Source organism: Callorhinus ursinus, unplaced genomic scaffold (assembly GCF_003265705.2).
Source record: "Callorhinus ursinus isolate GAN/ISIS: 27379988/994484 unplaced genomic scaffold, GSC_fseal_2.0 scaffold45, whole genome shotgun sequence".
In the NCBI taxonomy this organism is placed as follows: domain Eukaryota; kingdom Metazoa; phylum Chordata; class Mammalia; order Carnivora; family Otariidae; genus Callorhinus; species Callorhinus ursinus.
The window spans coordinates 6,208,179-6,233,501 of record NW_027397107.1 but is presented as its reverse complement, the minus strand read 5'-3'; the positions used below and the strand labels follow the sequence as shown (position 1 = coordinate 6,233,501).

Sequence of the window (25,323 nt, the reverse complement as noted above, 5' to 3'; positions counted from 1 at the left end):
ATGGGGAGAGCTAAACTGCTGAAAACTTCTCCCACTGTGGAGGGAGGGAAGGGTTGGGGTCAGGGGACTGGCCCTGAGGAGCCTTCCCCCCTATTCTCCACCCTGCCTGAGTGCCCTTGAACCAGAGCAGGGTCACATGAAGGGCATGGTAAACATGGCAGTTTTCACCATGGGTGTGTTTCTGGGATGGTTGATGTGAAGTCAGGAAGGGCGTTGGAGAGAGGCCCCAGCCCAGAAGCTGAGCCTGGCAGGGAGCCCCAAGCTGGGCCAGCCTCCAGCACCCCAAATTCTTCCTCTTCAGCCTGGGATGATTTCCCTTGCCTTATGGGTGGCACGGTGGTGTGGGAGATCAGGACTGGGGCAGAAGGCCAGGTCTCTCAAGTCCTTTTCTTGCTCAGATTGGCCCTGGTGGAGCATTCACACCCATTCTACAAAGAACACCAAGAACGTTTATTCACGGAGGCCACCATCTGCACGGAACAGAGTGGTCTGGGGGACACAGGGAGCAAGGGAGATGCTGGCCGAGGGGCAGGCAGGGAGTGGAGGAGCCCAGCAGTTGGTGGCTGGCAGCTGGGTTGTCTCCTAGGAGGGCTCGGGTCCACTGCCAGCTCCCAGCCCCACTCCTGCCTGCTTTTCCCAGGATGTGGCCACCAAGAGCCCTGGAGGCAGGCCTCTTGCAGCCAGAGCCTGGCTTGGATGCCCGCTTTGTCTATAGCTCTTCCTCCTCCATTCTCAGGCAGGCCCCCTGGGATGAAGGGGAAGGGAAGAGAGGCACCCTGGGCCAGGCCAGCAGGTGGGGTGCTGTTCGCCTTGCTCTTGTGTTCCCAGCTTGGTCAGCACCGCTCCTTTGGGAGTGCCAGGACAGTCTGTGGAGCCTGCAGGGAGAGAGCCAAGAGCAGCGGGCCACTGTGGGGTCCTGCTGTAGCCCCTTGGGCACCTTCACCTTTTCCGAACAGGGTGGGCATCAGAGGCAAGGGGTCCCAGCCTCGCTCTTCTCTATCCTGCAACCCCAGCATCCTCTCCTGCCACATCACTCAGCTTTGTGCCCCAGACACAGCTCCTTCCAAGCCCTGGCCTCCAAGGGGATCAAACAGCCCTACTGAGTGTAAAGGTAATGTCCTGCAAGGATCCCATGCCCTCTACTTGCACTGTGTGGCCATGAAGAGTCTGAACTTCTCTGAGCCTTAATTTTCTCATCTATTAGAAAGAGCGAAGTAGTTGCACCTGTCGTGTCGAGCTCTGGAGGGTGAGATGCAAAAGGCGGGGCTTGGTGCATTCCACAGAGGAGCAAGGAAAGGTGAGCTGATGGGAAGAAGAAAGGAGACAGAGAGAAGGAAGGAAGAACAAGCCTGAGCTGATCCACTGAATGGAGCCAGACCTGTCATTTCCACTTTTATAGATGAGGAAATTGAGGCTCCGTCTGTGGGTGAGGAGATCCTCAAAATCACAACCAGTAAGCAGCAAAGCCAAGTGTGTAGCCAGGTCACCTTCTATACATTCCTTCCAGTTCAGAGCACCTTCCGTACTCCTGTGCCTGTCCCGGCTTGCAAGGAGTGTGACTCTGAGGCCGCCAACCCCCGTGTGCCCACTCCAATCCAGGCAGGAGGGGTGGAAGCTCACATCCTCATTTCTTGATGCTTGCTTTTTGCCCCTTTGCTGGCATCCAATTCCCAGAGCTGGGCCCCCACTGGGAGAACCTGCCTGTGCTCACCTGCTTCTCACCTGCCCTGGGAGTTTAAGGTTCTGAGGGCTTGAGGGTAGAGTCCTCAGGGTGCAAGACCGTGCTCTTTGGCTCCTCGGGCATCTGCAGAGAGAGGAAGGCAGCTCCAAGGGCCTTGTCCCAGGCCGGGCGGATGGGTGTCCCTGGTAGAACTACAACAGCCTGGGCAAGTCTGGAGCGGCGTTTGCTGTGTGGCGGGCGCCACCTTGTGATCACTGTGCAGAGCGCATGCAGAGAAGCAGGGCAGTCCACACCGGTATCAAGCCCTCCTACAGCAGGTTAGCCACTGTCCAGGGTGCTGGGGCACTGCAAGGACGAGACCGGGTCCTTGCCCCACTTAGAGCAACGGGAGAGCGTTCAGGTGCCGGGCACAGTGACAATATGAGCTGTAAATGCACACGAGAGGCTGATAACCCGCCTGGAGGGGTGGGATTCCGGTTGTGCTGAAGGAACCCACTTTTGAAAGATGAGTAGTAGTGTGCCAGGGAGAGGCCGCATGGCAAGCTCCCGGATCAGCAGGGAGGTCCCAAAGTGAGGTGGGGTGAGATGTAGGGGAGGCCGGAAATGGATGGGTAGCTGGACTGTGGGTGTTGGGGGTGGAGATCAGCCTTGCCTTGGCTTCAAGGCTTAGATTTGATCTTAAAGATGGCCTCAACTGAGGTGCAGGAGAGCATCTGTCTCACGCTGTCCTCTGGAAAGCCACCTCATCTCCCAGGTAGACCACCCAGAGGCCAGGGGCTGAGGGGACGGCCTGATGGTGGCTCACTTCCACTGACACAGAATTAGATTTCGAAACTGAGCATTGCTGAAGGGTATTCAGCAGATAGAAGGTGTGAACTTAGAATGAATTACAAAGATCAAAACAGAACCAAGAGTGAACTTCTTTGTATGGGAATTGATAGTTTTTTTAGTTTATTTCATTAGTGGTAAATCCCATGTGATTTCTAATTGTGGTGTCTAAAATAGTTTAAGTTCTGACTTTAAATATGGAATGAAAATAATGCTGCTAAAAAAAGAGTTTATTAAGAATGTAATAACACAGAATACTTTTTACGATAGAGACAGAGAGAGAGAAAGAGCAGGATCCCAAATTGGGCATATAATCTTCGCTAAGAAAAATCTGGGCAGATTAAAAAAAAAAAAGACTGGAGGAACATATACCCAAAATATTAGCAGTGCTTGAATTAGGGTGATGGGATTTCTTTCTATTTTTCTCTATTTCCAGATTTCTCCTAATGAGCTTCTATTCGTTTTATAATAAAAAGATAGTTTAAAGAGAATGAATTCAAAAGCGTTATTAGTTATGTATCTGAAATTGGCTTATAGTGGATATCAGTGAAAATTACCCAGAAAACTTTCTGGTGTGATTTTAAAAATACAGAGCCAAATGAAAGGTGGTGATGGGCAGACCCATGTCACAGGGACCACAGACACAGGTTAGGTCCTGCCCCCTGTCATGAGGGGAAATGCAGGTGGCTGTCATCCCCCACCATCTAATGCAGGTAAACACCTGCAACAAGGATTTGTGGGGAGGGAGGCCTGCCTGAAGTCACAGAAAGCCCAAATTGTGGCATGTTTTTAAAGAAACAGTTTTGTGACATCCTACTACTTTCAGCTTCTAGAACAATGTTTCTCAAGTCAGGTTTCTGTACTGATACTTCTCTGGATGCTGAAAGCAATGGAATGTCACTCAGTTTTCTGGACCAGAATCAGCTGGGAACTTGTTCCCAAGAGGAGGCCCTACTCAATTACAGTTCTGGGCTGGCACCTGGGAAGCTGCATTTTTACAAGGTCTCCAGGTGGTTCTTATGGAGTCTGAAGCTGAACACCACAGCATGGTTCTTAATCTGGGCTACATTTTGATCTACCTGGGGAAGGTTTAAAAAAAAAAACAAACAAAACAAAACCAAAAAACTCATAACGTCCAGGTCCTAACCCCAGACCGATGAACTCCAAGCCTCTTGGAGCTGAGGCCTGGGCTCCGAGTTTCTTTAAGGCTCCCCAGGTGATTTCAATGCACGTGGAAGGGCCGTGGTTCTCAGAGGCGGGTATGGTTTTCATCAGAATCACGTGGAGGGCTTGTTGAAACACGGTGCTGGGGCCCACCCCTGAATTTTGGATTCAGGAGATCTGGGTGGGACTCAAGAACTTGTATTCCTAACACGTTCCCAGGTCTGCTGCTGCTGGGGAGCACAGGAGACCACACTTTGGGAAGGACTGCTCTAGAATAAAGCCTTCAGCCCCCAAGAGACACACAGCCTCTGGATGGAGGAGCAGGGTGATGCAGGCTCTGTCCCCAACCCTCAGCTTCCGGTCCCTTGGGGGCCCCAGCTCAGCTGATGTGGGCAGGGTCTGTGGAGAAGGGATGCAACTCACTTTGTGCAGGGGAACAAGGCCCTGGAACTCACCTCCCAGTAGACTGAATCCTCAAAGCAGTTCTCGTCAGCGGGTTGCCCCCAGAAGGGCAACTTCAAAATAATCCCTAAAGAAAGTTGGGGGTCACACAAGGTCAGGAACCACTTCTTCTCAGTCTACCCAGCCCTTCCCCTTAGCTGGGAAACATCCCCCCGCCCCAGTCCCACAGCCACAAGAGCACACGATTCCTGGGGTCTCTGGGCTGACCTCTGGTACGTGCTCTTGGGTCCCCCACCCACAGCGGCCCCACCTTCTCTGGCCCAGCCACTTCCACTCACCCACGATGATGCCGCCCACCAGGGCCATGGCCAGGGACACAAAGATACCAGCAGCCTGAAACTTGCCCTGCATGCTTGCGTTCCAGTTAGTCTTGAAGCCATCAAAGCCGAAAGCAATGGCAAGCCTGGGGTGGAGATCAGGGGCAGGTCAGGGCATCGCAGAGAGGCCAAGAAACCACTTGCTGTCGCCCCACAAATGTGAGAAGGCACCAAGGCTCTGAGCCTTCCTGTGTGCACTGGACAGATCAGATGGTCCCTAAGGCTTTTGAGGAAGGACAGAGGTTGGGGAAAGAGGCCTATGGACCGTGGTTCAGATTGGGGTAGGTTAGGAATACAGACAGTATGTTGGACCCCAGAGGAACAGCAGGAAGAAGGAATGGAGAAAAGGAAGGAAGAAGCTCAGGCTCCCCTGCCCCTCCTCCATACTTACCCCTTTACTCCATACACATCACTGCTGGCACAGGACGCCGTCACGGCCCCCACGATGCCACCGATGATGCCAGGAATGCCATGCAGGTTGTGAATGCCGCATGTGTCCTGGATCCGCAGCCGGGCCTCCAGGAATGGCTGGACAGGGGTGACGGCTGTTACTCAGACCCTGAGCAGTGGCAGGGGTGTGGGCACGCCAGAATTCTGGAGGTCCCAAATACATGGAAACCCAGGATCCTCCAGCCCCTTCCCTAGGGACCCCCCTCCTGTCAGGAACACAGAGACCCCCAGGATTCCCCAGCCCTCAGCCCCTGGCCTGGGGTCCTCACCGTCAGGTACACAAAACCCAGGGTGGAGACAATGCCGCAGATGAAGCCAACGATGAGGGAGCCATAAGGCATGAGCATCATTTCAGCGGCCGTCCCCACGGCCACCCCTCCTGCGAGCGTGGCGTTCTGGATGTGCACCTGGGTAGGGCGGGCGGGGCGGGCGGGAGCTCAGTCCTCTCCCAGAGCCCGCAAGGGTCCCCGTGTGTGGGGGCTGCTGGCGCTGGGAGGCAGGGTTTTGACCCCCAGGGCATCTCGCGAGCGCGCAGACCGCAGAGGGCCCCAGCCCGGGCCCCGCTCCTGTGCTCTCTGCACATTGGGCGCCCACACCGGCGGGCTGGCCATCGTCCATGGACACAAATCGGCGTACTTGTGTCGGGGTGGGTGAGCCCCCTTGGCACGTGTGCACGTTCCCTCTAGCTCTGCATGTCTCCTGGTCTCTACGCTCGCGTCTGCTGACGTCAGGCACCTGCGAGGCCCTACACGTGCGCAAACACCCATGGCGGGGTCTGTGGGCCTGCAAGAGCACCAGCTGACCCTCTCTGAGGGCGGACCTGCACCCAGTACTGTGCTGCCCGCTGTGGGGAGGATTTCAGTCCGTCTCCACAGCAAGCCCAGGAGGTAAGGACACTTATCTTTGGATGTTTGCAGAGGAGGAAATTGAAGTGCAGGGAGACCACACAGCTAGCAAGAGGCAGAAAGGTATCTTGATCCGGGTCTGTGTGGAGCCAGGGCCCCTGACCTTGACCCTATTCTGTGTCCTTGTCGGCGTGTGGGGGAGGGGGGTCTTGGGCGCACACAGGTGTGCCTACATCAGTGTGTTTGATTCTCTTCCCCCTGATGCGGGTGTCCCTACCTCTCTGTGTGGTGAGTGTCCAGTGAATCCAGGGGCTCCTGGCAGTGTCCCAGCACACATATGCCCATGTCAAGAAGCTAGTGTCAGACTAGGAAATAGAGAGGTGGTCTTCTTTTTATAGAAAAATCGACCAACACCTATGGGGTTTGGCCCCTCCCCACTAACGACAGAACAGTCTGTCCCGGTGGTCTGAAGAAGGACACTGTGAAACCGCATCCCCCCACAAACCTCCCCAGGGGAGTGAACAGACATCAAAGGGGTCCCCTTTCTGAGTGTATGGGGCGGGGCAGGTGGAAGCAGCTTTAGGAAGGCTGAGGGCCAGTGTTTGGAGGATCAGGAGCCTGGCAGAGCGGAAGTGCCCCTGGTAACCGTACCAGGCAGGATCTGATGGGGTCCTCAGCCCAGAACAGCCGTCAGCCCCCCAGTCTGGGAGGAGGAGAATGAGGAGGAGGAGCCACTCATCCAGCACAGCCAGTGTAACAGAATCTGGGAATCTGGTTCTGGGCTTGGCCGAAAACCAGCTATGGAATCTGAACAAATCATTTCTTCCCGAGACTCAGTTTTTTCATCTGCAGGATGGGTGTGATCATCCTGATGCTGCCTGCCGCCTGCCTCACAGAGTCGTTGGCAGGGCATGGTGATCAGTGCCCACTGGGCACAGGCAGTCACAGTCACACCTCACCCCAGGGCTCCCCAGCACCCCCCCTCCGCCCTGCTGCTCACCATGTCCAGCTTGCCCTTCTTGTGCAAGGCGCTGGACAGCGCCACCGAGGTGAGCACACAGGCTGCCAAGGAGCAGTAGGTGTTGATGGCGGCTCGGTGCTGGGCATCTCCGTGGTTGGACACAGCTGAGTTGAAGCTGGGCCAGTACATCCACAGGAAGAGGGTGCCTGGCCAGACCAGACAGGACCGTGGGCCCAGGAGAAGAGGTGTTAGATGGGCCCAACAGAGCTTAGGCACACAGCCTATCCTTGAGTTCCAGAGATGCCATATGACTCACATACCCCAGCAGTTTCCCACCCTGGCAGCTTTCCTCATGCTGGGGGCTCTTCCCAGAACATCCTCCCTGTCTTACTTACTACCTTTTACTTAGCCCTCCACTCTGCTCCGGGAAGTCTACCCCGACCCCATAACTGGGCTGAATGCCTCCCACCTTGCTCCCATAGCACCATGAGGGAGAATCTTTTTCTCTACTGTAGTTAGATTGTCTTGTAACATTGCCATCTCTTCCACCACACTGTGAGGAGCTCCTTGAAGGCAGGGCTGGGTTTTAGGAGGCCAGAGTGGGTGGTGGATATGTATTCTCTGGAATGAATGGACACAGGAAGCAGGAATTCACACCTTGCCCTAGCCCAGGGGATGGACTGACCAGGTCCTGGTTACCACTTTGTCTGCCCTGGGGCACCCTAGGGAAAACAGGATGAGTGACCAACTTCTAGCCCCATGGGAAAAAGGGACAAACATCTGGGATCCTGGAGGTGTCTACAGGCAACCCCCCTCTGCCTTTTCCCCAAAGAGAACTGCCTGCCACCCACCAGACCATGTGGGGATCAGGTGTAGTTTTGGTGGCCTGAACTCCTCATGGAGACCCTCACCGAGCATGGTGGTCCTCACCCATCATGGCAGCCCTCAGGCATCATGATAGCCTGTGTCCATCATGGCCACCTTCACCCATCATGGTGGCCCTCAATCATTACAGTCGCTCTCACCAATCATGGCAAAGAGGTCCGAGTGGTACACAGCGCTCTGTCTCTCCTTGCTCTGGTGTAGGCTGGGTCGGTAGAGGATCCAGGTCACTGTGAGCCCAAAGTAGGCGCCAAATGTGTGGATGGTCATAGAGCCCCCTGCGTCCTTTACCTGGGGTGTAGGGATCTGTCAGGCTCTGATACCTTCTCTCCCTCCCGTCTATTAGCACTTTCCATTCCCACCCCCGTGAAACACACACACACACACACACACACACACACACACACACACACAGCTCCATCTGTCTCTGACTCCACAAGCTGCAGGATGGAGCCTAGGGCCCCCACAGACCAATCAACTGGGAAGGTGAGAAAGCAGGCATCCCTGAGTCCACGCTGTGAGCCTGTCAGCAAAATGCCAGAGCGTCCTCACCCAGCAGATGGGACTGTGCCCAGATGGGGAAACCCAGGCTTGGAGAGGACCTTGCTCAGTCACACAGTGGGAAGAGGTGAAGCAGAGCTAGAACCCAGGGCCACCCCCTATCTAGTTTGTCACCCACTAGCTTCTTTAGTATCTTAATTCCTGGGAGCCCTTCCCTCCCCTCCAGGCCGCCCCCCGCCACATTTCTTCCTCCACAGCCACTCCTGGCCCAACCCCACTCCGTCTAGACTGCCGCTCCTCATCGCCCCAGCATCCTGCCACACTCCTTGCCCGACAACCTCCCAGCTGACCACCCACTGCCCGCTCCATCCCCATCCCCCTGCCCCCCCCCCAGTCAGAGCATGCAGATTGGTTTCTTCCTCTTCTGCCCCTTTCTGCCCTCCCCCACTCTGTGCCACAAGTTCCTCCTTCACAAAGTTGGGGAGACCAGGGTGCCTTACTTAGCAGGGCTGTCTCGAGGGTGAAACTAGACAACTTGTGTACAGCACCTGGCGAGTGCCTGGCACCCCACAGGCACTTGGTTGGCTTAGCCTTCCTCCCCATGCCCCCACCTCCCCTCTCTTCAGCCTCCTGTTCTTCCCTACTCAGAACCAATCTCAGGGGAAATTCCAATCAGAATCATAGACTTGCTCCTTCACTGTAGATGGGGAAATCCAGCCAGAGAGGTTAAGTGTGTTGTCCAAGGTCACAGAGCTAGTTAGTTGTTGACAGAGCTGGGTTTCCCGGTTCCCAGCCTGGCGGGTACCTCTACTAGCTGTGGGACCTGGGCCCAGCCCCTTAACCTCTGAGCCTCAACTTTCTCTTCTGTAAAGTGGGGGTAATAATTGCACCTATCTCGGAGATGAGGATTAATGAGATAAGCCATGTGAAGTGTTCAGAGCCGGGCCCCGCCAAGGGCAAGTGCTCCTTACATGTCAGCAGTGATTGTTGTATTTTGACTTGACCCAGAGACAGGCCCAAAGGCTGTCAGGCATTCAGAGAATTTCTGTAGCAGGTTGGGAAGGTTTTTGAGGGCCTCTTCACTCGCGCCCAAGATACTACATTCTCAGCCTATTCCAAATCACGCCCGTTGGCCCCCCCAGATGCTTTATTCTCCACACCTCCCACCCCAGCCAGGCCCCAAGGCCAGCATACTCACCTCTTTTATACCTGTTGAACTATTACCTTCTCCTTGTACTACCCCAGTCCCAGTCCCATTATCTCTCATCAGGGCAACAAGGACAGCCTCCTAACTGGGCTCCCTGCTCCCAGCTGTTCTTACCACAGCCAAAGAGGCGTTTCCGTTCCATGTGTCTGACCGTGCCACTCCCCTGTCTAAAACCTTCCATAGCTCCCCACTGCCCTCATGACAAAAGTTGAAACCATTTAATGCCATCTTCAGGAGCCTTGATGATCCATGCTCCTCCCTCCGTTACCCTTTCAAACATACCTCCCCACCCCCCCGCCCCCCCTACCGCACACCCTCTTCCAGCCGGGTGGAGCCACCGGAGACTTCTCACTGTGGGCCTCCCTCAAGGCCTATGCACTCACTGTTCCCCCTGCCTTACTCCTTCACCTGGTTATTTCTCACTTGACTTCTAGCTTTGACATCTTTTCCTCCAGGAAGTCTCCCTGACCTGTCCTGCTGGTATAGGCACCCTCCCTTTAGGCCATCAAGCCCCTGACCCCACTCCTCATCGCACTGCGTGGTTATTGTCTATTGACTTCCTGGCTCCCTCTCTAGATGGTGAGCTCCTTGCGGGCTGAGCGAGAGGCCTGCTCACCTCTGTATGGCAGTGCCTGGAGCATTGCCCAACGTGCAGTCAGACTCCAAAATGCATTTACTCGATAAATACTTCTTGAGCGCTTATTAGGCATTGAACTAGGTGCTGGGGATACAGACGGTCCAGACACATCAGGTTTATCAGAGAAGAAGTGTTACGGAGAAAATAAACCAAGTCAATATGAGAGATAGTGACTAGGGGTCAGGTGGGGGGCAGTAAGATAGAGGGCAACACTGTGGGGTGGGGAGAATCTGGGAGGGCCTCTCTGAAGAGGCAATATCCCAGCTGAGACCTCAGTAATGAAAACGACTGAGGGACGAGCATTCCAGGCAAAGGGAATAGCAAGTGCAAAGGCCCTGAGGTGGGACCAAGCTTGATGTGTTGAGGAGCAGACAGCAGGGTGTGGCCAAAGCACGGGAAGATGGGGAGAGAGTAGATTATAAGCTTGGAGGGAAAGGCTGAGGGCAGAACATGTGGGGCTTTACAACAAATTTGGATTTTACTCGAAGAAATTTTAAAAACCACTGGAGGGTTTTAATCAGGGGAATGGTCTTACATGCATTATTAACAGGTCTCCATGGCTGCTGGTGGAGATTGGCCTGAGGCAGTGAGTGGGGCAAGGATGAAGACAGGGCGATGAGTTAGGAGGAAGAGAGATGGTGGCTTGGGCTAATCTGGTAGCTGAAGAAAATGACAAAATGAATGACTGAATGTAGTGTGACCTAAAAGAAAAAACAAAAAAACTCTACCCCTTGTGGGGGGTGGAAGTGTTCCAGGCAGAGTCCAAATGTGGAGGAGTTGGGGGCTAAGAAATGGATGAAGTCTGTGAATGACCTTCACCCCTGCAAAGGTACCAACGAGGCATCTGAGCTAGAGTCAGAGGTCTAAGGTGCCTCTTATTTGGGCCATTGATTCGGCCAACTTCAAGGGGCATCATTCCTGCCATAGTCCATGTGAATGTCATCTCTGGAGTTGTGCAGGGCACAACCTATGCAGCTGTACATGTCCACCATGGCTATTCCCCTAGGATCCTTCCTTACAGATGTGCCCCCTCAATACACTGGGTCCTTTTCCTGGCAGAGCATTCTGGGAATGAGGTGTGTGTGCGCCAGAGTGTGTGCAGGAACACCCACTCTTTCCATCCGATATGCAGGAAAGAGAAAGGAGGGAGAAAACCACCATACGAGGAGCCCCTGCTCTGCCCAGGTGCTGGACTGATTTGCTCGGTGGACCGCCATTCCTGCCCAATAAATGTCATTACTCTCCTTTTAGAGATGAGGAGACTGAGGTTCAAAAGGTTAAGTGGCTGGCTAAGGGTGAATTGAATGCAGCTGGCATGCCTCCTCAGCCCTCCCTTCCTCTCCTTCCCTGCTGTCACCCCAAGTGTCCCCCTCCATCCCCATCCTGAGCCCTGCTCACCTCTAGCAGGCTGAGGAGGATGTACTCATTCACTGAAAAGAGGGTCACTTGGAAGAGAGTCATGATGAGCAGCTGGACAGGGCTGACTTTGCCCAGAACTGCCCCAAAGGCCACACAGACAGAGCCCACGCAGAAGTCCGCATTGATGAGGCTGCGGGGAGACAGGTCACGGGGGGGGGTGAGGCAACAGCAGAAATGGCACTCCGAGTCCTGGGTTTGAATCCGGACATTGGTCATCTGTGTATTTGGCCTTGTGGCTTAACCTTTCTGAGCCTCAGTTTCATGGTGTAGTCATGAGCACATAACATCTTAAAGCTACTCTAGGAATGAGACGAAATAGCACATGAAAGGGCCAGGACAGCAATGGCATGTACCAGATGCCAGACCCTTCCTCTGTGGCCCCCATCCCAGGGCCCCCTCCTTGCAGGCAGCTTGTATTCAAGGCACCCAAGTTGTCCAGCTGCTGTTCCGGAACATGCCCCATATTTGGGGGCTTGCCCTGCCCTCCATCCTCTACTTGCCCTTCTAGAACCTCCTCTGACTACCTCCTCTTTCAGGAAGCCTTCCTGGATTCCTCCATGCAGATGTGGTGTCCGCCTCCAGACCCTTCTCTTTCACTTTACACACACATCTCCTGCTGGCTACCAGGGCCCTGCTTGGGTTTGAGCTCTCATGACCTCCTTGTCACCTTACCTGGGAGAGAGGATCTGTGTCCAGGGAGTAAAGAGAGGCCTTCCTGCAGGAGGTAGGGAGGGACCTGGGGGCTCAGTGGAAGGGGGCAGGAAGGCCAACAGAGAGAATAGAGGCAGAGGAGCACCTAAGTCCTCCTAAAGTCTGGACCTGAAAGCCCAGGCAGCCAGCAGAGGGCTGATGGAGAGGCAGACAGCCAGGTAGATGTCATGTGGCCAAAGGAGACCCTGGTTCCATCCATGTGCCTGCCTAACCCAGGCCTTCCTGTGCTCGGCCAGCAGCAAAGCTCAAGGCAGAGTCATGAGAATTGTTAATGGGGGGGTGGTGGATACAGGGACAGTAGAGGCTACTTCCTCAAGCCCTTCACATCCAGAGGAAGTGCCCTTGCCCCGTGCTTAGGTGTGTATGAGAGAATCAGGAGGTGATAAGTAAGAAGCCAGCTGATCGTTGGGCCAGGGTGTGGAATGGGAGCTGTTCTGTCAGGGTCCCTCCTAAGATGAGGATGTTCATTGGAACCTCTGCTTCACTATGACCTCTGTTCACTGCTGTGTCCCCAGGGCCTCACACAGGGCCTGGCTGAAGGAATCATGGCATTTACTAAGTGCCAGGCACTGAAATACCTGTTAGGTACTGGGTATGCGCTCCTGTACCACGCCTAAACCTGAGGGGACAGGTACTATTACTAGCCACATCAGAGAGATGGAACAGGGAGGCTTAGAGAGGCCAGGTTATTTGCTCATGTTCCCATAACTGTAGCCAGAAGACTGATCTGACAGAGGTGACCATCAGGAAGGAGTGAGGGGGAGAGCAGAAAAGCCCACACCTTGGGCCATCAGCACCCAGGAGACGGAGGTTTGCATGTCACATCTCAGGAGGGCCCACAGAGGCTTGGGCAGAGCCCGTACAGGGCATTGCCCTACAGTGACAGGTAGGACCTGGAGGACTCTTCAGCAGGGACAGGACAGAAGCCAGGAGGAGGGTCTGGGGACAACATGATCGTCCAGCCCCGAGCACCAGAATCGGCTCCATCTCGGTTGCTGAAAATCAATTCCCTGAAAGCCAGTTTGCCAAAAACTCAATTTGTTAAGTGACCAACTTGCGAAATAACTAGTTCACCAAAAACCTGCCAACTCACAAAGTTTACGATAATTCCCTTTGAAGATTTTTAAAAAGTTGTATACTTTTGTTTTTTCATCTAGCCATAGCTCTTTCGCTGGGGTGGCCAATTAAATATATTACAGGTGTTTTCCTACTTGGGGTCTATGGCTTTAGGAGTGAGACTTTCTCGTGTATTTTGAACTGCATGTTGATATTCATGTCAACGATTTTATATACAAAACACTGGCTTGTTGATTCCAACACATTTTCTATCTAGTCAACTATTTTTCCAGTTTCTCTTAAGTCATGGCTTCACTGACCTGCTTGAGTGATTTAGTACCTTGCAAATATTTGGCATGTTTTAAATTTCAAACACCTGGCCTATGACCCCCGGTTGATGCCCTCTACGTGACGTGGTTTTATGGCAGTTTGCCTCTAAACCCTTTCTGCGGACTTGGTGTTCCAAGCCCACTAAGGAGTGTTCGTTTGCACACCAGCCCCCTCGCCCTCTGGGCCCCGCCCCCGGCCCGGCCCCCGCCCCGCCCCTTGCATCTGGGCCCCGCCCCCGCCCCGCCCCAACATCATGGGCCCGCCCTCGGGCCCGCCCCGCGCTCACTTTTCCACGCCCACGTGAATGTAGCCTTGGTGGTAGGAGTGGAACCAGCCCTGCATGAGCAGCGCCCACTGGATGCCGAAGGCCGCCAGCAGGAAGTTGAAGCCCACAGAGCTGTAACCGTAGCGCTGCAGGAAAGTCATGAGGAAGCCGAAGCCCACGAAGATCATCACGTGCACGTCCTGGAAGCCTGCAGGGAGAGCGCAGCCCGGGGTCTCGGTGGCCTCGCCCGCCCTAGCCCTGGGTCTGGGCCAGCGCCGCCGGGCTCAGCGCCTGGTGTCTTCCCGGCCGCTGGGCCCCCAGGTAGTCTCCCGAGCCCCCTCCTCCCATCTCTGCATCTGGATTCCAGGGCTAGGCGCAGTTGCTGCGGGTAGAACAGCCACTACCCGCATCTTGTCCTAAGAACCTCTGGAGGGGGCTGGGCTTGGGGGGACCAAGGTGAGCCTCCCACTTTAGACCGCTTGTTCTAATGCCAAGACGTGCCTGAGCGCCCCCTCAGGAGATGACAGCTTCGTCTCTCCACCCTCACCCGGGGCTGGGGTGGGCAGCTGGGCATTTGAAATTGGGGCCAGGGTGTGGCTCACACCTAGAATCTAGGGTCTAGAACCCAGACTTTCTGCGGCCTTGCCCCCTCAATCCATTTTTTTTAGTACAGAGAAGTTAGTCTCATCTGGGTCTGAGTCTCTCCAGGGGCCAAGCACATGAGTTGATCATCGGCCCCCCCCCCCCCACGAATGTCACATCCCACCTCCACCCCCTGCAAGTACACTTTGTTGCATCACTGAGACCCGAATTTGGGCCCCGGTTCCTCCATCTGCTGGGTAGATGACTCTGCAAAGTCAGGTAACATCCTTGGGTCTCAGCGCCTTCTGTAATGCTTACTTACAAAGCCTGCAGAGATTAAATGCGGTTGTGTAGGTAAACCACCTCGCAGTGTCCATCCCATAATAGGTGCTCAGAACGGACAAGTGTCATTATTATTGTTGCTTTATTATTATTTATTGTTACTTAGGCATAGGCTAATTCTGCTTTTTGAACCAACTCTTCCACCAACTCTTGGGGTGTGGCCTTGACAAGCTACTTCCCCTCTGAGAGCCAGTTTTCTCCATAAAACCAAAGGATGGATTAGAGTGATCATAACTGTCCTCCCAGTGCTAATGTTGCCTGATTCTAGAGTCCCAGAAAATAATAGAAGGCAAGGAGCTTTGGGAAGCAAAAATAGGTACAAAAATATAAGGCGCTAAGAGGATCTAGGGGTGTCCTAGGACACGGGAGCCAGATTGAAGGGTTCCTATTGGCCCAATCTGGGATGGTTTGAATACCAAAATAATTATGTACTGTAGTAAATTAAAACTATTAGGAAATAGGAACTCAGACTAGGAAATAAATGAGAACGTGGAGAGGGCTCTTGCTTGTAACTGAATGCTGAGAGCCAGGCAGCTAAATGTGGAATGAGCGCTGAAGTTGGAAAATCATGATTTTCACAGTCAAGACTCCATCAGTGGATGCTAAATCCAGGAGGAAATTTTGATGAAGAGCAGAACATTTGCATTGTCTTCAAGAGTCTTCCCAAAGACTGTGAGTTGCAAGGGATTGAAAAAAAAAAAAAAAACCCAGTAATTATGGAGAAACAGGACGACATCTCAACTGGGTGATCAAAATTAACCTCACCCATGAGGGACAGGTGGATTATCACGGGCCTTCAGATGTGGTCATCTGAAGGAGACTTATCGCCTGTATGGTATTCTAACCCAGCAGGCATTATCCCAGTCTACTCACAAGGAAGCATCATACACGTAAAAAATGAGTAATGCGAAGTTAGAAGGGGGGTGGGTGAGGATTTAGTCTTGAAAAAGGTCAATGTCCTAAAAGACAAAGGCGGCAGAAATGTTCCAGGTTAAAAGAGACTAAAGAGACATGCCAACTACATTCGCTCCCTAACTCTGGACTGGATCCTGGATTTGGTGGTGGTGGTGGTGGGGGTGTGTGTGTGAGGAGAGCTGTAAAGTTTGTTATTGACAAAAGTAGAAAATGATTAGAAAATTAGGTTGAGGAAATTAGGAACCGTATATTAAAGTATCACACAATGTAGATTGATGAAATTGGTTAGCCTCGTTATGGAAGAGAATCCCTCTATTCTCAGGACATATCCTGGAGTCATGAAGGTGACAACAGGGCCATGGCATGTGTCACCAACCCTCAGATGGTTCAGAGGAAACAAGTGTGTGTGTGTGTGTCTACGTGCGGACAAAGAGAAGGAGCAGGTCGCTGAATTGGAGCTACACAGTATATGGTGCTCTTTTTTTTTTTTAAAGATTTTATTTATTTATTTGAGAGAGAGAGAATGAGAGACAGAGAGCACGAGAGGGGGGAGGGTCAGAGGGAGAAGCAGACTCCCCGCCGAGCAGGGAGCCCGATGTGGGACTCGATCCCAGGACTCCAGGATCGTGACCTGAGCCGAAGGCAGTCGCTTAACCAACTGAGCCACCCAGGCGCCCTAAATTTTTATATTTTTAACATAATCTCTACACCCAACGTGGGGCTTGAACTCACAACCCCAAGATCAAGAGTCTCACACTCCACCAGCTGAGCCACCCAGGCGCCCTGTATAGTGCTCTTCATGCTACTTCTGTTTTAGCAACTTCTTGAAAATTTGAAATTCTTCCCAAGTAAAAAGTAAAAAAAAATTGTTCTTTCCTCATTCTTGCCTCCTGCTCCCCCTCCATGCACCAGCTGCACCAGCCTGGCGTGTTCCTCGGCCTTCCTCCGGGGTCTCTGCCTGTGGCCTCCCCCTGCCTGGGATGCTGTTCCCGCAGAACTTAGGCCAACAGCCTCTTTTCCTGCAGATCTCAACAAAACGTCTCCTCGTCACAGGGGCCTTCCTGACCCTCCGGTTTAGAGGCGGTACTCTCCCTCCCGGCCCCCTCTTCCGTCTGCAGTTAGGTGTGTTTGTCCGTCCCACTAGACTGGAAACCCCCAGAGGGCGAGGCTGTGCCTGTTCGCATCGCTCCGCTGTTCCCCAGCACCTGTTGTGGGAGTGGCCGGGGAGACTCTCAGTCAGTATGTGTGGCGGAATGAATGATGACTGGTGTCACCCCGCAGCACCCAGGGGTGCCCGCTGAACAGCAACCCAGGAGCCCCAGGTGGGAGTTCCCGGTCAGGGGAGGCTACAGCCCCTCTCCAGTCCGACGCCTCCCGCCCCTGGGGTGGAGAGCCTGGTCGAGGTAGGGGCGGCGCTGATGCTATAGCGTTCTAACCTTGCCTGCCCCTGGCTGCCCCATCTGTACCCCACCCCCCAGGTCTCCCTGGGGCCCAGGCCGTGGCCACAGCCCCCTTGGCTAGCGGCCACCTGGAGGCGGCTTAGGGAGGAGGCACTGGCCCAGTGCAGGGTGGGGGTGGGGGCATGCCAGCTGAAGCAAGAGAGCCGCGGGTCTCACCCCAGCGTGGTGCTCGGAGCTGCTGTCTGGAGACCTGTGCGAATTTGCACGAACAAACAGCAGCTTGGTGTAGCTTTCCCAATGCGTGTAGCTGATTTCGTGTATTATCGCGTTTCCTGGTTTATCACGTTTCCAACTGTTGTGGGGGAATCTGAGCTAATGCGTGTGAGTCACCATAGGCGGCATTATGGTTATTCTTGGGAAGAACGGATGGGTGGCAGACTGGAGGAGAGGTGTGAAAGAGGGACGTGACACTTTCAGACTACAGTTCCAGCGGCAGGGAGGGGGGCTGGGTGTGGAGTGGGAGGGAGGGGCTCCGTCTGGTGCTGGCCTTGGAGTTGAGAGGACCACAGCGGGGTAGGGGAGTCGTGAGGGTGGGCAGGGCAGATGGGAGGAACGGAGCCTGGCTGCGCGGGGTGAAGCGGGGACCTGAGCCCGGGGTGGTGGTGGGGGGGGGGGCAGGCCGGCAGATGGAGCTGTGAGTCAGAATGTGGGCACAGAGAGGGGGAGAGAGCAGCTGAGAGCTGGCTTGCCTTTGAAGCTAGCAGGCCGGACAGGGAAGGCGCCGGCAGGGGGTGGGAGGAATCCCTGGGAAGAGGCAGTCACAGAGGATGGGAGCCTTGCGGCTGTTTGGTGGCAGAGAGGAACCACGTGGGCAGGGGTGGGTACGGTGGAGGGGGCCCTCCTGGGGGATAGCTGCAATTTGAGGGCTGCCTGAGGCCCTCCCCTTCTCAGGGCACCATCCTTGCCTGCCCCCCTCACCAGTTCTCTGTCCTCCGTGACTCCCCTAACTCCCCGGTTGTCCTGACCTCTCTCTTTGCCTCTCTCTGGGGGGGGGGGTGTCTCTTTCTTCTGCCCCCATCTCAGGCACACAGATGCCAGCTTCCCTCTCCTTGGGCACCTCCCTGTTCATTCTCTTGCTCCCTTTCTGTTTATCTCCCAAACTGGTCCTAATTTAGAACCCCAATCTACCAGTTGATTAATTCATATTTTATAAAGTTTGGTGCTACCTAGAATGCTTTTACTAGTAATGGTTTGAAGGTCCCAATTGTGTGACCTTTGGGAAGGACATCATCTCTCGGATCTGCAGTTTCTTTTTCTGTAGGGTGGGGTTACGCCCTGTGCTCGGTGCTCGCCCCAGAGCTCTGTGGTGCACATTTAATGACTTCATCCAGCCCTGGGTAGAGGCCTGGCTCTTTAGCAAATTGATCAATCATATTAGCTACTATTTCTCTTTTTCTCTTTCAAGGCTGTCGTTGTGTTTCGCACTGAGTTGGCGATTTGCTGTAGATCAGTGGAAGTTGGTGACACGCCTTCCTTTCCCCCCTCTCCTTCCCCAGCCTGGGGCGACACAGCAGTCCTGCGCCGCCCAGACTCTGTCCTCTCTACCCAGAGGCACCCCCCGTCTCCATGGGGCGCCACTGGCATGCTGGCCTGCAGCCACGAGGGCTGCCACAAGGGGGCACCAGTACACAGCGGTTCTCGCTCTCCCCTTCTCCACCCCCTTCCTAGCTCCCACTCTCCCCCCGCCTCCAGGATGGGTCCCCAGTGAAGCTGGCCTTGGCTCTGAAATCTGAGGACAGCGTTTGCCCGGGCTGCTGGACCACAGCAGCTTCCAACCCCCCTGCTGCATCGGCACAGAAAGCGTGAAGCCCTGCCTGGTGCAGGCTGGTGCTGCTCCCTTCCCATTCTCTGCAGGCCAACACAGCCCAGATTTGCCTTTGAGGCCTCCTGGCCAGGCCCTCACTTCCCCAAGGCTCTGTGCCCACCTCTCCCACACCTCAGAGCCGACCACAGAACCACCCTATCACCGCACAATCTCCTGGCAATGGTGCAGAGGCCCGGGAAAGCAGGTGGGCTGTGGGGTGGGAGGGCTCAGCCAGTCCCCGCCTATGTCACTGGCACTGAGAGTGCTGGGCACATCTCTAAGGTCCACCTCCGGCACCACAAGATGGAAGGAAATGCCCTGCCTGACAGAGCATGCAAAAGGCATTTGGAAGTGGGGAGAGCGCAAAGGAATTTAAATGCTAACATCGTTGAAACTAAGATTCAGGGAGACACTCCTTGGCCATATCTCTAAAGAGATGCCGTGCCTCCACTCACATACCTTCAGCGCCGGAGCACTCACTCCCCTCGGAGGATGCTTGGTTCCAGCATTCACTGTCTCCTCACTTCTTGCCCCCAGATGTGCCCTACCAGTCATCTGCCCTCTTCAATTTTCCTGGAGATCCAGTGTATTAAATAGTATTCCCACTTCACAGATGAGCATACCGAGGCTCAGTGCATTTAGCGATGGACCCGGGTCTGTTTAATTCCCTCCGAGACTTGTGGGAATGGAGCTGAGTCTGAGGTGTAGGTCCCAGGAGAGCAGAGCCAGCCTGACAGCTGTGGCTTCATGAAACAGTCTTTCGGGTGTTGGAACTATGGCATCCTCTGCCCTGGGTCATCTCCTAGAAATGTGTCCTGCTCCTCCTTCGGTCTTTGCAGGAAGTTTCAGGAGCCCAGACTCTGAGGGCTCCTCCTCAAGCCAACTTCCCCCGGACACTGCCAACAGCCACTGAGGCCCCAGAGCACCAGCCCGTGAGGAAGCTTTGTGTCCAGCAGCCAGTGCCTGGACAACGGGCCTCTGAGGGCACCGTCCGGGCAGGTCCCCAGCTGGCTCGGTGCCTGCTGCCTGCCGAGGGGCCCGGGCCTGGGGAGCAGTCCTGAAGGGCCTCCTGAGCCCCAGCCTGAGCCAGCTGGAGCTGGACTCTTCTGGAAACCAGAGATGCCCAGCAGGCTCCACTCATCCCCCCGGCAGGAATGAGGCCCACACAGGTGTTGTGTTGACAGCCTAGAGCCAAGAACCCAGAAGGTACCACAAGGGCATGCCCTCAACCCAGGCCCCTGGGAATTGCCCCACTGGAGCCCCACCTGTGCCGGGAGGCCCCGTGCCCTCTAACTCCTAACCATAACCACCATGACCAGGTAGACCAGAGAAGGGTCAGGCAGGCGGGGAGAGGGGAAAGGTGAGCCTGGAGGAAGGAGAGTGAAGGAGAGGAGCCCAGGGTTCCTACGCTGGCTCTCTGGATTTCCTAGTCACTCCCCTTCTCTGGCCTTAGGCTCCTTGTCTGTAATGGGGGGAGTCCCGACACTGCCTTCCTTCTGGGGTGGTGGGGTGTCAAAGGAGAGAATGCACATCTGCTAGCTTGCCGTGTTGCCATTACTTGCCAAGGAATGCCGAGGCCGAGAGTCTCTCCCTATACTCCTCTCTGTCTCTTCCTGCATGATGACCAAGAGCTTCCCAGCACCCACGGGGGAAATGGCAGGAGAAACTCAAGCCCTCCTTGATGGCTGGGGCTGTCCTGTCCCCCTTAGCAACCTCCCTCCTATCCCTTTCACAGGCCCTAGGCTTGCGCCACTCTGCACCACTCACGTGCTCCCCGCATGCCTGCCCTGCTTGCCCCCTCCTCACTGTCTTACTACCTTCCAGGACGCTGTCTCAGATCTCTTCTGCCCAGAGAACCTGACCCCATTGAGGACAGGGTGTTGGGGTGCTCTCAATGAGTCTGGGAGCCCCTCGGGGTTAGAGACCCAGGATATGCAACTTGTTCATCAAGAGTGGTCATTAAGTCTTGGTCTCTTGGAGGAGGAGTCGGTGGTTTACGTGTGTGTCCTGGCAAATTACTACTAGCACAACTTACCCACCTCCTCACTCTCAAAAGTGTTGTTGGTCAATAAATTATATGGCCACCCTATAGGTAAGTGATTGTTGTGTGAATAAATGAAGGTGGAGTATGGAAGGTGGATGTGGATGGAGTGGGGTTAGGAGCTGGGGAGATGCGAGGACCGCACCCCTCACTGGGAAGGTTCTGTAGCTCCTGTTTTAGGGTTTTGAGACTTTCCACTGCCCGGACTCCTCAAGGACCTATGAACACCCATGGGAGACCTTACCTCCTCTGCTTTGCTGGAAGGCTGGCTTTTTGGCCATGAGATGAGCAAGAGCCAGAGCAGAGGAGTGGAACAGGCAAAGGAGGATCTCAAGCTGGTCTGCCTCTCCATTTGCTGGGTCAGTCCAAGGAGAGAAAAGGTGGGCAGTGACGGGCGGATTTGGAATCTAAATTCTAAGGCCTCAGCTGTCAAGATCTCTTAAAACATGACCCTGAGTGGAGCCCAGTAGAGGCTGTGGTCTCAACCAGCACAGGGTACACCCCTGCTTCCATCACCTCCCCTCTTCTAGGCACCATATTTCTATTAATGTAGCCTGGGAGTGCATTATCTTTTTGGCAGCCATTTAATATGGCTGGCTCCCACTGAGTTGGCAACCTCCTCACCTTTGTCTTTGTTCATTCAGGCCATCATCCTGAATGTATGCAGTTATTTATTTGGATCTAAATGAAATGTTATTTCTGGAGTTAAAGACTCCCATTACTGAGGGTATTCAAGCCACAGAGGGAATGCCAGTTGGCGTGGGTGGCTATTGCCAGTGAGCTTTAGGGTCCTTGCCGAGACTAACAGTCCATGACCATTTGAGCACCAACAAGTTGGAATGATTGTCATTGGCTGCTGGTGGATGGTGTGGGCAGTCAGAAAGCACAAGGGTATAGAAAGAGCCCTGGGCTGAGAGTCTGGAGGTTGGGCCGACCTGAGTGACCTTGGGCCAGTTTTTCCAACTCCTGAGTCCTCAGGCTTGTGTGCTTAGTGTTCTTCCAGTAATTGCTCCCTTAGGAAGTGAGAGCTCCGTGGCCAGGGCCGTGCCAGAGCTCGACGGGCACTATCTCACGCCAGCCTCACCCCTGCCCCATAAGGCAGATGTGGAAAAGGAGTCTCAGTGAGGTTGACATGAGCCTAAGGCCACCCACCTGGTCAATGGCGAAACCATTGTTTCGCTCTGGTGATTCCAAAGCCAGGCTCTGGTGATTCCAAAGCCAGGCTCTGAACCACAGTACCACAGATACCAGAGAATTCAGGATGTTCCTTCTTCCTCTCCAAGCCAGAAGAGGGTGGGTGCCGGGGTCCCACACACCTCGCAGCCACCTGCAGCCCTTGGCATGGGACCTACCCCCTTACGTGGAGAGTACGGGCCCAGCTGGACAAGCGTGCCAGGGTCACCCCCTGGTTGGTGACTGAGATGGGTCTCGGGTCTTTGGAGGACAAGTAGGGCTCTCTGGCAGGGAGGTTGGAAGGCTCTGATGGCCCCCGGAGTGAGCTCCCCGGGGTGAGTTTTCCCTTATTTCTTTAACGCAGGGAAAAAGAGTTGGTGCGAAGGTGGCCCTCTCTCAAGCGTGCTCTCCAGGGCCTGGCGGGGGGGCCGGGTGGGGAGGCTGAGTGGGGAGGGCCGCTTCTCCTCCTCCAGCCCCCCTCCCCGTCTCTCCCCGTCCCCCCCCCCCCCGCCTCGTTCCCGAGCAGCAGGCTGCGCAGGTGCAGCGAGGCAGGGCTCTGCGGGGCGGCGGGCACCTGCCGGGACGCCTCTGGCGGGCGTGCGGGGTGGCCGGACTTACTCGGGTAGCGGTAGTAGAATTCGTTCTCCAGGTCGCTGGTGGAGTTCTGTTGCATCTTACTGTCGATCCAGTGAGGGTCAGCATCGGAGTCGTAGCGCACAAACACGCCAAAGAGGACCACCAGGGCCACCTGCAGGAGCAAGCAGGTGACCGGCAGCCGCCAGCGAAGATTGGTGTTCCAGACCATGCTGCGGGGGGCGCCTGGCCGGGAGGGCAGCGGGCAGTTCCGACTGACGCTCGCAGGCGCAAGAGGCTTATAAGACCCGGGCAGGGGCGGGGCGGCCGCGTCGGGTGGCGGAACAGCTGACCCGGGTGCCGCCCGTGCGCTCGTCCAACCGGCGAGGGGACCTGCGGGCTCGGGGCTCGCCTCCACCCGGGAGCCCCCCTCCCCCCGAAGCTCCCCCGTCGGGGGCCCAGCAGCAGGAGCAGGGGCCGAGCGGGGAGGTGGGCGGGGATCGAGGCGCCCCAACCTCTGCGGATCCCCTCGGTACCCGGGCCGCAGGTCTGTCCCCTTTTGTTCCGGACCAGAGACAGAAAAAGCCGGGTTGTCTGCCTCCTACCGAGAGAGAGAGGAACAGAGGAATTCCTAGACGGCGCTCTTCATCATCAACAGCACCAACAGCATCACCATCCCTTTCTTTTTCTGATCACAAAATTCATATAGGCTATGTGAAAAACCAGGAAAGGCTAAGACCTGCTTGGAGAAGCTTGGAGAGGCGGGACCGCTCATACAATTCGTATCCTGGAACAGAGAGAGGATGTTAGGGCAAAAACTGGTGAAATCCACACAAAGTCTGAAGTTTGGTTAATAGCGTCCTGCCCATGGGGGTTTCCTGGTTGTGAGAAATGTACAGGGCTTATGTGAGATGTTAGCAGGGGACACTGGGTGCCGGGTAAAGGGGAACTCTGTACTATCTTTGCAACTTTTCTGTAAATCTAAAATTATTCCTGAAAATAGGGTATTAAGAAAAATACACACACACACACACACACACACACACACGATTATCAAAACAGTTGAGATTTTCACAGTTCATTGAGCTTAATCAGGAATTATCTGTTGGTCAATATGTGTGATCTTGACATGAGGAGGCCGTAGAATTTAAGTTAAATCTATGCTTAAGTCTATATTTTGTCAAAATAAATTTGATTCTCTAATTTTTCTTTAAAAAAGTATATTGTAGAGATTTTGGAAAATACAGAAAGCCCTAAGAGGAAACAAGAAACCCACCTGTAATTCCTCCACCTAGAGGCAACACTAACATGAGAAAGAGAAAGAGGGAAAGAGAGATTCATACCATAATACTGATTTATAGCTGCTTTATCTACTTAATATTTTGTAAACATCTTCCCGTATTCTTGTTCTTCTACACCATTTTTAATGGCCTTATCTACCCAATCCCCTAGTGTTAGGCAGTGGGGTTGCTTTGGGTTTGTTTGGTGTAATAAATAACACTGTCATGTACATCCAGGTATATAGGTCTTTGTATGGGTTTTGATGAGTTCCCAGAGGCTGAATTGCTTTGATACAGGTTGCTAAAAAGTCCCCCAAACAAAGAGTGTGCCTTATGAGCCGTGTGGCACCCATGCACCCTTGCCAGTGCTGGATTATAGAAAACCATTGCCAGTTTGAATCCCAGATTTGTAAAAGGCAGGAATGCCATGCAGAACACCTGAGGCTGAGCTCCTGATCAGGGTGCTGGGAACTTAAATGTGGCTGCACTGTACCCGCATGGGCACCATTCCCTTAGCAGGAGAAGCAGACAGCTTCAAGACACAGCCAGACATGCAGAAGCGATACCAGCAAGAGGGCCATTTATTACGTGCTTGCTGTGGCCAAACCTTTTAGACATGTTCTAATTCTCAATGGAACCCTTACAAGGTGGGTGATGGAGCTCCATCCTACAGATGAAACTCAGTTGAGATTCAAACTCAGGGCTGTCTTATCTCACTACACTGTGCTGCTTGCCCCCTCTGGGCAGGGCAGAAGGAAGGTTTGGTTGCAGGTACGTGTACCCACTGTTGCAGAGAGAGACACCTGAGTGCTGCACAGCCAAGGGAGAGTGGAGGGCAGGAGGCAGGGGCTGGGATTAAAGGTTGGAGATGAAGTTGGTGGGAGCACAAAGGCCTCTGAAGTCATCTATTCCTCAGGGGGCCGTGAGCCCCTTTAAGAGAGGAATGTGTCTTATGTCTAACTCTCTCCCCTGCCCACAGCACAGCGTGCGTGCATGCAGAGCAAGAAGGATGAAGGAAGTGGAGAATAATATTCTTTGAGCCCCTAACCGTGTCCTAGGCGCTGTTCTAGGTGCTGGGAGGTAAATCCCTGTCCCCACGGAAATTGTTGGGGGGGTGACAAAAGCAAGCACAATAGAGAAGTATATGGTATGTGCAAGGGTGACAAGTGCCATGCAGGAAAAGGACATGGAAAGTGGACGAGAAGGGGCTGGGAGTGGGAAGGCCACATTGGGGGAGGGGAGCTGGGGGCGTGGAGAGAGGGAGGGAGGGAGAAAGGGAGGCAGGAAGATAGAGAAAGAAAGGGAAGATTTGGGGCACCTGGGTGGCTCAGTTAGTTAAGCATCTGCCTTCAGCTCAGGTCATGATCCTGGGGTCCTGGGACGGAGTCCCACATCGGGCTCCCTGCTCAGTGAGGAGCCTGCTTCTCCCTCTGCCTC

The 25,323-nt window shown here is 54.5% G+C and overlaps 1 protein-coding gene across 4 annotated transcripts; it reads right to left on the bottom strand.

The window, feature by feature from the left end:
* Positions 1-299: 299 nt before the first annotated feature.
* RHCG (Rh family C glycoprotein) lies at positions 300-22,876 on the bottom strand. Of its 4 annotated transcripts, none has more exons than XR_012375166.1 (12): positions 22,652-22,876; positions 13,738-13,924; positions 11,334-11,484; positions 7,734-7,881; positions 6,748-6,914; positions 5,172-5,309; positions 4,844-4,980; positions 4,414-4,538; positions 4,129-4,202; positions 1,712-1,804; positions 1,225-1,302; positions 300-875 (listed from the first exon to the last, which is right to left on the bottom strand). XR_012375166.1 is itself a non-coding variant. In XM_025893155.2 (11 exons), exons 1-10 carry the CDS (start codon positions 22,836-22,838, stop codon positions 1,736-1,738), a joined length of 1,383 nt encoding a protein of 460 aa, XP_025748940.1. In that variant the 5' UTR covers positions 22,839-22,876; the 3' UTR covers positions 301-875; positions 1,723-1,735. The 4 variants fall into 4 exon arrangements, 2 of the variants coding, with proteins under 2 accessions (XP_025748940.1, XP_025748939.1); XR_012375167.1 differs by having other exon boundaries at positions 1,723-1,804; XM_025893155.2 differs by lacking the exon at positions 1,225-1,302 and having other exon boundaries at positions 301-875; positions 1,723-1,804.
* Positions 22,877-25,323: the final 2,447 nt, after the last annotated feature.

What these genes read in the sequence shown, in the direction of transcription:
- RHCG (XM_025893155.2), bottom strand. Translation starts at nt 22,838, where the DNA reads ATGGTCTGGAACACCAATCTTCGCTGGCGGCTGCCGGTCACCTGCTTG. An exon ending in AGAAGGGCAAGCTGGACATG is followed by an intron (nt 5,310 to 6,747) that starts GTGAGCAGCAGG and finishes CGCCCTACCCAG; the next exon opens with GTGCACATCCAGAACGCCAC. An exon ending in GGTGGGCGGCATCATCGTGG is followed by an intron (nt 4,203 to 4,413) that starts GTGAGTGGAAGT and finishes AACTTTCTTTAG; the next exon opens with GGATTATTTTGAAGTTGCCC.